At 35.1% G+C, this 16461-nt stretch overlaps 1 protein-coding gene across 2 annotated transcripts in view; it reads left to right on the forward strand.

The window, feature by feature from the left end:
• LOC140140818 (lysosome membrane protein 2-like) overlaps positions 1-14870 on the forward strand; it is a 58393-nt gene extending 43523 nt beyond the window's left edge. For both annotated transcript variants that reach the window (XM_072162574.1, XM_072162573.1), the window contains 6 exons: positions 1591-1760; positions 2800-2918; positions 3837-3910; positions 11544-11595; positions 12714-12868; positions 14432-14870. In XM_072162574.1, the coding sequence (XP_072018675.1) occupies positions 1591-1760; positions 2800-2918; positions 3837-3910; positions 11544-11595; positions 12714-12868; positions 14432-14765 (904 nt within the window). In that variant the 3' untranslated portion in view covers positions 14766-14870. The remainder of the gene's footprint in view (positions 1-1590; positions 1761-2799; positions 2919-3836; positions 3911-11543; positions 11596-12713; positions 12869-14431) is intronic.
• Positions 14871-16461: the final 1591 nt, after the last annotated feature.

Raw genomic sequence — 16461 nt, forward strand, 5'->3', positions numbered from 1 at the left:
TGAATCTTTCTCAGAGGGTGTATGATATTCAAATGGAGCTGCCTAATGTGTTCTGTGGAAGATATTTCCAAAATCTTCCACAGGGGTAGTGTAGATTTTAAATGGAATAGCCCAATCACACATGCAGCAATGGGCTATTCCAGAAAATAGGTGCACACCCCCTATAGAGGAGTAAATTTTCAATCAAAGAAATGTCCGGATTTCCAAGTTTGCTTTCTGAAAACGACTGGATTTCCAGTTGCCAATGTTACTGGAAAAAGCTTGGAAATCCAATCAAATGAAGGGAAAATCACGGAAATGTTAAAAATTAGCTCTCAAATTGAGGATTTCTGATTTTGAACTATTGTTCTGCCGGATTTTTTTGCCTTTGGGCACTTTAAAAGTCTGGATTTCCAACAGTCACGACTGGACAAAAAGTCCGGATATCCGAACTCCTCTATAGGGGGTGTGCATCTATTTTCTGGAACAGCCCAATGTAAAAAAGAGTGATTAAACTAAGGACCTTGTTAGAAATTCAAATATTTGTTAGCAAAGTTTACTTTGTGCTGGTTTTTTGTCTCAGGATATGAACAAAATAAAAAGTTTTGACCTTTTGGATCTTGTGCTGTATTTCAAATTTCATGAACACAGATCTGTAAAGCTGCGTGTGTTTAGCAAACCGCTTAGGCAAAAAAAAGGGTTGTCTCAAAGCTCACGAGAAATTTAAAACAAATGCGAAATGCGATTTTTTTATTTTTTTTATTCCCGACTTTTTCATGGTATTTTGATAAAAAGTCTGATTTTCGCCGATTTTTACTGGAAAAAACTATAAAAAAATTTTTTTGGAAATAAAAAATATTTTTTGTCAAATTGTGCGATTTTACAAACGTGCGCGCAAGCTTTGAGACAAACCTTTTTTTTTTTTTGGCCTTATGGTTTGACTTTTATTCTATAGAGATCGTATCCTTTGCATGTTCATATACTTCCCCACCCACCCCATATGATATCCCGGGATATGGGGGGAAATATGATCAGCTCTTTGGGGGAAATGATAAGGGTTGTAACTTTCGGACTAGTTACATTTAAAGGGGCATTTCGTGATCCACATCCCTCATCTCCACACTTTTCTAAAAAAAGGTTGAGATTTTTATACCACTGGAAACATCTGGCTACATAATGCATAATGTGTATGTACAAAAATTCTTGCAGATTAATTCGTTCAGCAAAGATACCGTCAAATTATCGTTGAATTTCGTTCTGGTATACCAGAACGAAATTACAACACAGTAGCCTATGGCCTATACACATAGACTCGCAAACGCAAAATCGGATCGGCTAAAATTTTGGGAATAAGCTTTTTCGTGGATATCTACTGAAAATGTCATGAAAAGAGGATACTAGGATCACGAAATACCCCTTTAAGTATAGGCATTACATGTACACTATTACGCTGTTTCTACTATGTTTCTGACACCCAATTCCCCGAGTTGCTGTGTCAGAACTGAAATTACAATACACATTTCCACCCCTGGGCGCACCAACTGGTTACAATCTACAATAGATCCCCAAATATTGCATCAGTAACATTCCATTTCATATATGTTTCCTCAGATCTGTTCCATATATCTACAAGGATGACATTACCTTCTATGATGTACCAATGATGAAGTTCCACATCCCGTGGTATACATACGCCAATGCATCAAGTTATCCTTCTAATGATGGGTTTTGTCTGCAAGACAGTTGTCCAGATGGGATCCTAAATGTCACGTCTTGTATGGGTAAGTGATCCTCCTAATCATAGGCGTAGATCCCGGGGGGATGAGGGGGGGGGGATAAATCCCCAGCAATATTTTGCCAGGGGGATGATCCATACAATCATCCCCCATGTTGACGCCTGATTATGGGTTTTTGACTAAATTAACCTCATATTTACCCATTTTAGCCCCAAAAGTGCAAATTTTTGCGCGCTTCGCGCGCATTTATTCCACTTTGCACCATATTTCATTACTTTAGCTTCAAAATAGCAACATTTGTAACATAGACTTATTCTGTCGCAAAAAGGTGCTGGGTTCAATATACTTCAAGATTTTTTTCATTTCAAGAGTCATTTCATTTTTGAAAAGTCAAGTCTCGAGTCATGACTCGTTACAAGTCTGAAGACAGTTGTCCAGATGAAGTCCTCAATTACACCTCATTTATGGGTAAGTTATCCTCCTAATGAAGTTTGTCTGCCAGACAATTGTCCAGATGAGGTCCTCAATTACACCTCATTTATGGGCAAGTCATCCTTCCAATGAGGTTTGTCTGCGAGACACTTGTCCAGATGAGGTCCTCCATTACACCTCATTTATGGGTAAGTTATCATGAAGTTTGTCTGCCAGACAGTTGTCCAGATGAGGTCCTCAATTACACCTCATTTATGGGTAAGTTATCCTCCTAATGAAGTTTGTCTGCCAGACAATTGTCCAGATGAGGTCCTCAATTACACCTCATTTATGGGCAAGTCATCCTCCCAATGAGGTTTGTCTGCGAGACACTTGTCCAGATGAGGTCCTCAATTACACCTCATTTATGGGTAAATTATCCTCCTAATAAAGTTTGTCTGCCAGACAGTTGTCCGGTTGTGGGATCCTCAATGCCACTTGGTGTATGGGTAAGATGCTATTAAATGATTAAACAAATCCTTTGTTGTGCAAAATCCATTTTCACTTGTACATTTGCCAATTTAACAAGGCTATAATCAATGTTGAAAATCACATTGAAAAATTCAATATTCAATTGGCCACAGTTACTTAATTTGTGCCTTGTTTTTTACAGATGCAAATTTTGGGATATCAGCACCTCATTTCTTGTATGCGTCACCTGACATCATAGACTCTTTTGATGGCATTGAACCTAATGAAACCAAACATCAGAGTTATATGGTCGTAGAACCGGTAAGATGAAAGGGTGTATTTATACAGTGGTTTCACGTTTTAGATAAATGATAATTATATGTAATCATCATTATCGTCATTGCCATCATCATCGTCGCCAATCGTCATTTTTATGACTATTTAATTCAATTATCAATGTATCATCAACATAATAATCATCATCACCATTATCATCACCATCACCATCCGCATTGTCATCATCATCATCATCATCATCATCACCACCATCACCATCACCACCATTATCATTATCATCATCATCATCATCATCATCATCATCACCACCATCATCACCATCATCAGCATCATCATCATCATCATCATCATCATCATCATCATCACCATCACCATCATCATCATCATCATCATCATCATCATCATCATCATCATCATCATCATCATCATCACCACCACCACCATCATCACCATCATCAGCATCATCATCATCGTCGTCGTCGTCATCACTATTACAATATTATCACAATCATGTTTCATCAACATAATAATCATCATCATAGTCATCATCATTATCATTATCATTATCATTATCATTATCATTATCATTATCATTATCATTATCATTATCATTATCATCATCATCATCGTCGTCGTCGTCGTCATCAGTGTCAGTGTTACTGCCATCGTCAGTCACATTGTCATCATCAGTGTCATCATCAACATAATCATCATAGTCATCATAATAATTGTCATCATCAGTGACATCAACAATATCATCATCAGAGTCATCATCAGGATCATCGTCATTATTATTATCATCATCACCACCACCATCGTCGTCATCAAATTACCATCACTATCACTGTCATCGTCGTCGTCGTTGTCGTCATCATCATATTCATCATAGTTTATATTAACAATTCATTATCATCTCACTTTTTCTCCTTATTTTTACATTAGGTAACAGGTGTATCTTACACCCAAAGACGGCGTCTTCAAATGAACCTTTACATGGAAAGTGTAGATGGGATCATGTAAGTATTAAATTACGCTTCATAGTTCGATCGTTAGCAAAGAGCGATTCATTTTCGAGCAATGAACTCGATCGTATTGTTTTTGTGTAAAGCATAACCATCACAACGATCCAATTCACTGGTATATACTGATATACTAGATAACTACTTCATCAATATTAGTATCAGCAGGTAGATAATTATCTACGTCATTAATACTATCCCAATATCCGTTCCAATATCAGCAGTAGATAGTTACTTCATCAATGCCAACATCAGCAGTAGATAGTTACTTCGTCAATACCAATATCAGCAGTAGATAGCTACTTCGTCAATACCAATATCAGCAGTAGATAGCTACTTCATCAATGCCCATTATCAGCAGTAGATAGTTACTTCATCAACGCCAATATCAGCAGTAGATACCTACTTCGTCAATGCCAATATCAATAGTAGATAGCTACTTCATCAATACCAATATATCAGCAGTAGATAGCTACTAGTTACTTCATCAATACCAATATCAGCAGTAGCTAGTTATTTTATCAATGCAGATATCAGCAGTGGGCTTAGAGAGTTACTTCATCAATAACAATATTTATAACAGTAGATAGTTACTTCATCAATGCCAATATCAGCAGTAGCAAGTTACTTCATCAATGCCACTATCAGCAGTAGATAGATATTACATCAATAAAAATATCAGCAGTAGATAGTTACGTCATAAACCCCAATATCAACAGTAGATAGCCAATATCAGCAATAGATAGATATTTCATCAATAAAAATATCAGCAGTAGATAGTTACGTCATAAACCCCAATATCAACAGTAGATAGCCACTTCATTAATAAAAAATTAACAGTAGATAGTTATTTTATTAATGCCAATATCAACAGTAGATAGTTACTTCATCAATGCCAATATCAGCAGTAGATAGTTACTTCATCAATGCCAATATCAGCAGTAGATAGTTACTTCATCAATGCCAATATCAGCAGTAGATAGTTACTTCATCAATGCCAATATCAGCATTAGATAGCTACTTCATCAATGCCAATATCAGCAGTAGATAGCTACTTCATACATACCAATATCAGCAGTAGATAGTTACTTCATCAATACCAATACCAGCAGTAGATAGCTACTTCATCAATAACAGTATCAGCAGTAGATAGTTACTTCATCAATGCCAATATCAGCAGTAGATAGTTACTTCATACATACCAATATCAGCAGTAGATAGTACTTCATCAATACCAATACCAGCAGTAGATAGTACTTCATCAATACCAATATCAGCAATAGATAGCTACTTCACCAATACCAATATCAGCAGTAGATAGTACTTCATCAATACCAATACCAGCAGTAGATAGTTACTTCATCAATACCAATACCAGCAGTAGATAGCTACTTCATCAATAACAGTATCAGCAGTAGATAGTTACTTCATCAATGCCAATATCAGCAGTAGATAGTTACTTCATACATACCAATATCAGCAGTAGATAGTACTTCATCAATACCAATACCAGCAGTAGATAGTACTTCATCAATACCAATATCAGCAGTAGATAGCTACTTCACCAATACCAATATCAGCAGTAGATAGTACTTCATCAATACCAATACCAGCAGTAGATAGTACTTCATCAATACCAATATCAGCAGTAGATAGTTACTTCATCCATACCAATATCAGCAGTAGATAGTTACTTCATCCATGCCAATATCAGCAGTAGATAGCTACTTTATCAATACCAATATCAGCAGTAGATAGTTACTTCATCAATACCAATATCAATAGTAGATAGCTACTTCATCAATACCAATATCAGCAGTAGATAGTTACTTCATCAATACCAATATCAGCAGTAGATGGCTACTTTATCAATACCAATATCAGCAGTAGATAGTTACTTCATCAATACCAATATCAATAGTAGATAGCTACTTCATCAATACCAATATCAGCAGTAGATAGTTACTTCATCCATACCGATATCAGCAGTAGATAGTTACTTCATCCATACCAATATCAGTAGTAGATAGTTACTTCATCAATACCAATATCACTAGTAGATAGTTATTTCATCTATGCCAATATCAGCATTAGATAGTTACCTCATCAATATCAAAATCAGCAGTAGATAGTTACTTCATCAATGCCAATATCAGCAGTAGTTAGTTACTTCATCAATGCCAATATCAGCAGTAGATAGTTACTTCATCAATGCCAATATCAGCAGTAGATAGTTACTTCATCAATGCCAATATCAGTAGTAGATAGTTACGTCATCAATGTCAATATCGGTAGTAGATAATTACCTCATCATATCAAAATCAGCAGTAGATAGTTACTTCATCAAAGCCAATATCAGCAGTACATAGTTAGATAGTTACTTCATCAATACCAATATCACTAGTAGATAGTTACTTCATCTATGCCAATATCTGCAGTAGATAGTTACCTCATCAATATTAAAATCAGCAGTAGATAGTTACTTCATCAATGCCAATATCAGCAGTAGATAGTTACTTCATCAATGCCAATATCAGCAGTAGATAGTTACTTCATCAATGCCAATATCAGCAGTAGATAGTTACTTCATCAATACCAATATCAGCAGTAGATAGCAACTTCATCAATAACAATATCAGCAGTAGATAGTTACTTCATCAATGCCAACATCAGCAGTAGATAGTTACTTCGTCAATACCAATATCAGCAGTAGATAGCTACTTCGTCAATACCAATATCAGCAGTAGATAGTTACTTCGTCAATACCAATATCAGCAGTAGATAGCTACTTCGTCAATACCAATATCAGCAGTAGCTAGTTATTTTATCAATGCAGATATCAGCAGTGGGCTTAGAGAGTTACTTCATCAATAACAATATTTATAGCAGTAGATAGTTACTTCATCAATGCCAATATCAGCAGTAGCAAGTTACTTCATCAATGCCACTATCAGCAGTAGATAGATATTACATCAATAAAAATATCAGCAGTAGATAGTTACGTCATAAACCCCAATATCAACAGTAGATAGCCACTTCATTAATAAACAATTAACAGTAGATAGTTATTTTATTAATGTCAATATCAACAGTAGATAGTTACTTCATCAATGCCAATATCAGCAGTAGATAGCTACTTCATCAATGTCAATATCAGCAGTAGCAAGTTACTTCATCAATGCCAATATCAGCAATAGATAGATATTTCATCAATAAAAATATCAGCAGTAGATAGTTACGTCATAAACCCCAATATCAACAGTAGATAGCCACTTCATTAATAAAAAAAATTAACAGTAGATAGTTATTTTATTAATGCCAATATCAGCAGTAGATAGTTACTTCATCAATGCCAATATCAGCAGTAGATAGTTACTTCATCAATGCCAACATCAGCAGTAGATAGTTACTTCATCAATGCCAATATCAGCAGTAGATAGTTACTTCATCAATGCCAATATCAGCAGTAGATAGTTACTTCATCAATGCCAATATCAGCAGTAGATAGTTACTTCATCAATGCCAATATCAGTAGTAGATAGTTACGTCATCAATGTCAATATCGGTAGTAGATAATTACCTCATCATATCAAAATCAGCAGTAGATAGTTACTTCATCAAAGCCAATATCAGCAGTACATAGTTAGATAGTTACTTCATCAATACCAATATCACTAGTAGATAGTTACTTCATCTATGCCAATATCTGCAGTAGATAGTTACCTCATCAATATTAAAATCAGCAGTAGATAGTTACTTCATCAATGCCAATATCAGCAGTAGATAGTTACTTCATCAATGCCAATATCAGCAGTAGATAGTTACTTCATCAATGCCAATATCAGCAGTAGATAGTTACTTCATCAATACCAATATCAGCAGTAGATAGCAACTTCATCAATAACAATATCAGCAGTAGATAGTTACTTCATCAATGCCAACATCAGCAGTAGATAGTTACTTCGTCAATACCAATATCAGCAGTAGATAGCTACTTCGTCAATACCAATATCAGCAGTAGATAGTTACTTCGTCAATACCAATATCAGCAGTAGATAGCTACTTCGTCAATACCAATATCAGCAGTAGCTAGTTATTTTATCAATGCAGATATCAGCAGTGGGCTTAGAGAGTTACTTCATCAATAACAATATTTATAGCAGTAGATAGTTACTTCATCAATGCCAATATCAGCAGTAGCAAGTTACTTCATCAATGCCACTATCAGCAGTAGATAGATATTACATCAATAAAAATATCAGCAGTAGATAGTTACGTCATAAACCCCAATATCAACAGTAGATAGCCACTTCATTAATAAACAATTAACAGTAGATAGTTATTTTATTAATGTCAATATCAGCAGTAGATAGTTACTTCATCAATGCCAATATCAGCAGTAGATAGCTACTTCATCAATGTCAATATCAGCAGTAGCAAGTTACTTCATCAATGCCAATATCAGCAATAGATAGATATTTCATCAATAAAAATATCAGCAGTAGATAGTTACGTCATAAACCCCAATATCAACAGTAGATAGCCACTTCATTAATAAAAAAATTAACAGTAGATAGTTATTTTATTAATGCCAATATCAGCAGTAGATAGTTACTTCATCAATGCCAATATCAGCAGTAGATAGTTACTTCATCAATGCCAACATCAGCAGTAGATAGTTACTTCATCAATGCCAATATCAGCAGTAGATAGTTACTTCATCAATGCCAATATCAGCATTAGATAGCTACTTCATCAATGCCAATATCAGCAGTAGATAGCTACTTCATCAATAACAGTATCAGCAGTAGATAGTTACTTCATCAATGCCAATATCAGCAGTAGATAGTTACTTCATACATACCAATATCAGCAGTAGATAGTTACTTCATCAATACCAATACCAGCAGTAGATAGCTACTTCATCAATAACAGTATCAGCAGTAGATAGTTACTTCATCAATGCCAATATCAGCAGTAGATAGTTACTTCATCAATACCAATATCAGCAGTAGATAGCAACTTCATCAATGCCAATATCAGCAGTAGATAGTTACTTCATCAATGCCAACATCAGCAGTAGATAGTTACTTCGTCAATACCAATATCAGCAGTAGATAGCTACTTCGTCAATACCAATATCAGCAGTAGATAGTTACTTCGTCAATACCAATATCAGCAGTAGATAGCTACTTCGTCAATACCAATATCAGCAGTAGCTAGTTATTTTATCAATGCAGATATCAGCAGTGGGCTTAGAGAGTTACTTCATCAATAACAATATTTATAGCAGTAGATAGTTACTTCATCAATGCCAATATCAGCAGTAGCAAGTTACTTCATCAATGCCACTATCAGCAGTAGATAGATATTACATCAATAAAAATATCAGCAGTAGATAGTTACGTCATAAACCCCAATATCAACAGTAGATAGCCACTTCATTAATAAACAATTAACAGTAGATAGTTATTTTATTAATGTCAATATCAGCAGTAGATAGTTACTTCATCAATGCCAATATCAGCAGTAGATAGCTACTTCATCAATGTCAATATCAGCAGTAGCAAGTTACTTCATCAATGCCAATATCAGCAATAGATAGATATTTCATCAATAAAAATATCAGCAGTAGATAGTTACGTCATAAACCCCAATATCAACAGTAGATAGCCACTTCATTAATAAAAAATTAACAGTAGATAGTTATTTTATTAATGCCAATATCAACAGTAGATAGTTACTTCATCAATGCCAATATCAGCAGTAGATAGTTACTTCATCAATGCCAACATCAGCAGTAGATAGTTACTTCATCAATGCCAATATCAGCAGTAGATAGTTACTTCATCAATGCCAATATCAGCATTAGATAGCTACTTCATCAATGCCAATATCAGCAGTAGATAGCTACTTCATCAATAACAATATCAGCAGTAGATAGTTACTTCATCAATGCCAATATCAGCAGTAGATAGTTACTTCATACATACCAATATCAGCAGTAGATAGTTACTTCATCAATACCAATACCAGCAGTAGATAGCTACTTCATCAATAACAGTATCAGCAGTAGATAGTTACTTCATCAATGCCAATATCAGCAGTAGATAGTTACTTCATACATACCAATATCAGCAGTAGATAGTACTTCATCAATACCAATACCAGCAGTAGATAGTACTTCATCAATACCAATATCAGCAATAGATAGCTACTTCACCAATACCAATATCAGCAGTAGATAGTACTTCATCAATACCAATACCAGCAGTAGATAGTTACTTCATCAATAACAGTATCAGCAGTAGATAGTTACTTCATCAATGCCAATATCAGCAGTAGATAGTTACTTCATACATACCAATATCAGCAGTAGATAGTACTTCATCAATACCAATACCAGCAGTAGATAGTACTTAATCAATACCAATATCAGCAGTAGATAGTTACTTCATCAATGCCAATATCAGCAGTAGATAGTTACTTCATCAATGCCAATATCAGCATTAGATAGCTACTTCATCAATGCCAATATCAGCAGTAGATAGCTACTTCATCAATAACAGTATCAGCAGTAGATAGTTACTTCATCAATGCCAATATCAGCAGTAGATAGTTACTTCATACATACCAATATCAGCAGTAGATAGTTACTTCATCAATACCAATACCAGCAGTAGATAGCTACTTCATCAATAACAGTATCAGCAGTAGATAGTTACTTCATCAATGCCAATATCAGCAGTAGATAGTTACTTCATACATACCAATATCAGCAGTAGATAGTACTTCATCAATACCAATACCAGCAGTAGATAGTACTTCATCAATACCAATATCAGCAATAGATAGCTACTTCACCAATACCAATATCAGCAGTAGATAGTACTTCATCAATACCAATACCAGCAGTAGATAGTTACTTCATCAATAACAGTATCAGCAGTAGATAGTTACTTCATCAATGCCAATATCAGCAGTAGATAGTTACTTCATACATACCAATATCAGCAGTAGATAGTACTTCATCAATACCAATACCAGCAGTAGATAGTACTTAATCAATACCAATATCAGCAGTAGATAGCTACTTCACCAATACCAATATCAGCAGTAGATAGTACTTCATCAATACCAATACCAGCAGTAGATAGTACTTCATCAATACCAATATCAGCAGTAGATAGTTACTTCATCCATACCAATATCAGCAGTAGATAGTTACTTCATCCATGCCAATATCAGCAGTAGATAGCTACTTTATCAATACCAATATCTACTGCTGATATTGGTATTGATAAAGTAGATAGCTACTTTATCAATACCAATATCAGCAGTAGATAGTTACTTCATCAATACCAATATCAATAGTAGATAGCTACTTCATCAATACCAATATCAGCAGTAGATAGTTACTTCATCAATACCAATATCAGCAGTAGATAGCTACTTTATCAATACCAATATCAGCAGTAGATAGTTACTTCATCAATAACAATATCAGCAGTAGATAGTTACTTCATCTATACCAATATCAGCAGTAGATAGTTACTTCATCCATACCAATATCAGCATCAGTAAATGGTTACTTCGTATATACTCACTATTATATTTTTCTCTGTTTCAGGCAATCGGAGGGCATACGTTCCATGTACTACCCATTGACCTGGATAGAAATGGTGAGATGATCAATAAACGTTAACATATCAATGCGAAAGACACGGGCATTAGTAAAGCTGATAGTTTTAAAATAATACAACATCCCAGCAAACACAAAAACGTTTTAAAAACGTTTCACATAAGTTATATTTTGGCTTTTGGTTTAGGTAAAAACGTTTTAATAACATTAAAATGTCGGGTTATATAAAGGTCATGATAACGTTTTAAAACGTTTTGTATGAAAACACACTACAACAATATTTTTAAATGTTTTCAAAAAATGTTATTGTAAACTATTTTTGCAAACATTTTGCCAAATATTGTGTCAATACTTAAATAACATTATGTTAAAATATTTGAACCCAGCAAACACAGAAATGTTCTTAAAATGTTTTTTCAAAACCTTTTAATAACATTTAAATGTCGGGTTATATAAAGGTCATGAAAACGTTTTTAAAACGTTATTGAAAATATTTTGGGCAAACATTTTTGTCAAAATATTTTTTCAACTCCCAAAATAACATTCTGTTTAGAATGTTTTGTATCAAGTTTTCAAGAATGTTTTTGGAATGTTATTAAAACGTTTTTATACCCTTTATATAACCCGACATTGAAACGTTTTATGTAAAACATTTTTGTTTTCTGAGCAGTAGATAACCAAAAAATGTTTTTAAGGTTACGAAAACGTTTTATACTCTTAATATACCCTTTATATAACCTGACATTTAAACGTTTTCTGCCAACCTTTTATAACCTTTTGCGAATGATGTCGAAAACGTTTTGTGTTTGCTGGGATTGCACCCAGTGGCGTACGGGCAAAATCGCCCAAACTTCCAGGAGCGTATGATTTAACACCATTTTGACCATACCATAAAGATAACAAAATTTTAGTCATGGTATTTTGAACCAGGGATAATTGTATTACATTTATTGGGGTTTTTTGCTCACTAAATTGTATTGTATTGTATTGTATTGTATTGTATTGTATTGTATTGTATTGTATTGTATTGTATTGTATTGTATTGTATTGTATTGTATTGTATTGCATTGCATTGCATTGCATTGTATTGTTTGTATTGCATTGTTTTGTATTCTTTTGTTTTAATTTTGTATTGTATTATATTACCCATGTTCACAGGGTGTAGATCTTCCAGAGAGTCTTAGCTACGGATTACAAAATCAGATGTCAGCCGTCGAGGGATATGACGACATGGTATTTTATGCCTTCATCGCAACGGCCATATTCTGCTTCCTGCTCTTTATCCTAACTGCAATATGTGTTATATTACAATGGTAAGACATGGCATAAACAGGAGCATAGGCGTAGATCCCCCCTCCCCATTATTTGGCCAGTGGGGTGGTCCATACAATCGCCCCCCCCAATTGTGACGCCTGTATATGGGTTTCTGGCCAAATTGACCTCATATTATTTGGCCATTTTAGCCCCAAACATGCAAATTTGTTCGCGCTTTGCGCGAATTTATTCCACTTTTGCACAATATTTCATCAGTTTAGTTTCAATATGGCAAAATTTCCGCGCGCTTCACGCGCATTTGTACCATAAACCTATTATGTCGCCAAAAGACGCTGGATTCACTAAACTTCAAAAAATAATTTCACCCTCCCTCCCATGTCAAAAAGAAATCTACGCCACTGACCAGGAGGATGGCAAGGGCGTATAGGGCGTAGCCAGGGAAACCGGGTAAAGTGCCCCCTCCCCAGACATATAAATGGGAACGGCAAAGAGTATAAAAGTGTCCTTAAAATGACTAAAATGGGACAAAATTGACCAATAAGGACGACAATTTTGATTTACCCCTCACATCAAAATCCTAATGACCCTTCAGACTATCAATATGTATAACCATTTTGCAAGTGCAATATTAGGAACTGATTTGAACGAACCCTAGGGTATTCAGGAGCTGACCTTGTTAGAGTGTATATGAGCATATTTTAGACTCAAATTGCTTTTGGAGTATTAATCCATAACTGCATTAAGAAAGAGAACTGCGATTCATCGTACGAATCAGTGATTTTTTAAAAAACCAAATCACTTCGTGCCGTGATGCAGTCCTTGATTTGGAACAAACTGGGAACCATGTTGTAGACTCAGTGAAGATGTTATGAAAGCTAAAAAACATAGGTTCTTTAGCACCGAAAATCATATTTTGAAGCTGAAAATACAGCAATTTCAGGATTTTTGCTTTCAAAAAAAGACGAAATCTGATTCTGTAATTCGATATTTTTGGTTTGTTATGTGTCAGTGAACCATAGCATAGAAAATCATATATCTTGAATCCGCCATGTCATTATATATTTACTAAATTTTATATTTAAGACAGAACTGAAAGACTAGTTTGTGTCTGAAGTCATCTGTCTTGGGCCCCGGATTTGGGCACGGTTTGTTAACGAGTGTGAGATAATTGAGTTTTAAGTACGAGTAACAAACCATTTCAAAAATTAAGTCTTAGTAATAGGAAACTTTCTTTCCTGAAGGCACTGTAATTTTTCGCCATTATTTTGAGATTCCTTCTCTCTTATCGGCACCAGATGAATCAACCGTCCTTTTACGAGCTTCTAAGAGGCTGGTCGAGTGCAGATCCGTCGGAACACGCTTTTCAATTGATACGGAATAAATGCTAACCTCGTCGTGACATCATCCAAGCAGCAGAGTTCATTTCCCATTGAAAAAGCGTAATCCGACGGATCTGCAGTCGACTATTCTGCTAATTAAGGGCCGTGGGGAGTTCGATTGAATGACAGTGACGTTAGACGCAAACTAGTCTTTTTTTAATTCTGTGTCAGATTATAGCACTGATTTTCATTTTTGGTTTGCTTCCTTCCTTCTTTCCATAGTTGCAAGAAACAAGGTGTCAGAGATGATTCATATGTGACAATGAAAAAAGACGGTTCCATTACGACCAAGACATATACCGATGGCATACCCACGGATATCTACGTCAACATCCCTAATGAAGACATTGGCAACAATAATGTAACGGATGAACAGAAATGTGAACATAAATGTGATATTATCACTGAATCGACGGTATTATCTAATGGTCACACCCATAAATATCAGACAGATGATGAAAGCAGTAGTGACGATGAACATGATGAAGTGCTATGGAAAGTACAAATTAGTGAAACAAACGGGAATGTAATATCAGGACCAGAAACACAAGTTTGAGCAGACATTTGCCCGGTTCTTGCTGTGTAAGACACTTGAACACTGCCTCATTACACGAACTTAAAAGGGCATTTCGTGATCCACAGCCTCATCCCCCCCACTTTTGTCAAAAAAAGAGATTTTTTATATCACCGGAAACCTCTGGCTACATAATGTTTATGTACCAAACATTTCTTGCAGATTAATTCGTTTAGCAAAAAAAATTTGAATTTTGTTCTGGTAACGAACGAAATTACAGCATTGGCCATGGAGCAGTGTAATACACATAATCATGCATAACTCACAAACGCAAAATCGGATTCAACTGAAATTTTGGGAATATGTTTTTTTCGTGGATATCTACTAAAAAATGTCATAATAAAATTCCCTTTAAAAGGGAAAGCCAGCCTCAATGTAGAAGAGGTCTTGTAATTAGTTTTGGTCAATGTGAAAGGCATTTTTAGGATCACGCTTACATCTACATGACAGTCCACCAAACCATCAACGATGAGAACATGCACACTGAAACAGCAGAAAACATTAATTCCTAATCTCATGTCAACTCTTTTAATTCATTACATGTACTCCAAATTGTTCTGGTCTGTTTGTTTTGTTGTTGTTGTTGTTGTTGTTGTTGTTGTCGTTGGTTTTTTTTGTCTATTCAGCTTTTTACCCACGATATCTCAATTTCCAATTTTGTAATACCAGGACTTTCGAACTCAATATCTTCGCTTAGGAATGTCCGATTTCACTGCTTTCGATATATACACTGCCGGTTTGCTAGGATCACGAAATCCTCCTTCAATTGGGCTGGTTGTGGTAGACGGCTCAAATCGGTTTTATCAGTTTGAACATTATTGATGTTTATCGATCATAAGTCTCTCAGGTTTGGCCTAAACGGCCCACAAACAAACTTGTGGTATCGGAGGTAAATAAGGATGATTTACTTAGTGGGCAATTTACTTTATTTTTGCCCTCAAATCAGGGAAAATAATTTACTGAACTAATGGCATCCAGGCGTTTGGATTTTCCAAATTGTGGACCTGATTTGCAAAAAATATGCTTCGATGTAAAAACTGGGCATTACACCCCTAAATGGACTTTTGGTGGCTCTTTTTATCATATCTTGTCAAGGATTAAACCTTTTGTGATTTCCCCAAATTTGGACCTTCTACAGGTAGTTTTTCATGCTATAAACATGTGATGATAAACAATCATATATAGCAACTTGCGAGAAAAATTGTATATATTTTATGCACTTTCGCCATTTAAAAATTTTACACTAATTATCACTCACCATTACTCCCAAGTAGAAAAATATTCTATTTGTGATCCTGATTTAGAACATTGTCGTGATTGTCACTGATCTTAATGTAGAGCCCGAAGTTCTCCGTTTTACGGAAAACTGAGAAATTTCACGGAATTCCAAGTAGAAAACGGAAAATGGACTTTTGCAACAGGCAAAATCTAAGCTTGTTTGGGTCTTATTTCCAATGTGCATTCAACAGAAAACAGATATTTACTTCAAATTTATCATTACTTGCCTCCAAGGGTCATATAGTTGCAGTTTCAAAAAAATTTTTCCCGCGCTTTATAATCATCCAAAATCGAATTTCACTAGAGTGGGTTAATTTTTAGAAAACGGGAAAAAATAAAAACAAACTGGAAATTAACATTTACAAAACGGAGACTTTGGACTCTATCTTAATGTTTCGAA

Source organism: Amphiura filiformis, chromosome 19 (assembly GCF_039555335.1).
Source record: "Amphiura filiformis chromosome 19, Afil_fr2py, whole genome shotgun sequence".
Lineage (NCBI taxonomy): Eukaryota > Metazoa > Echinodermata > Ophiuroidea > Amphilepidida > Amphiuridae > Amphiura > Amphiura filiformis.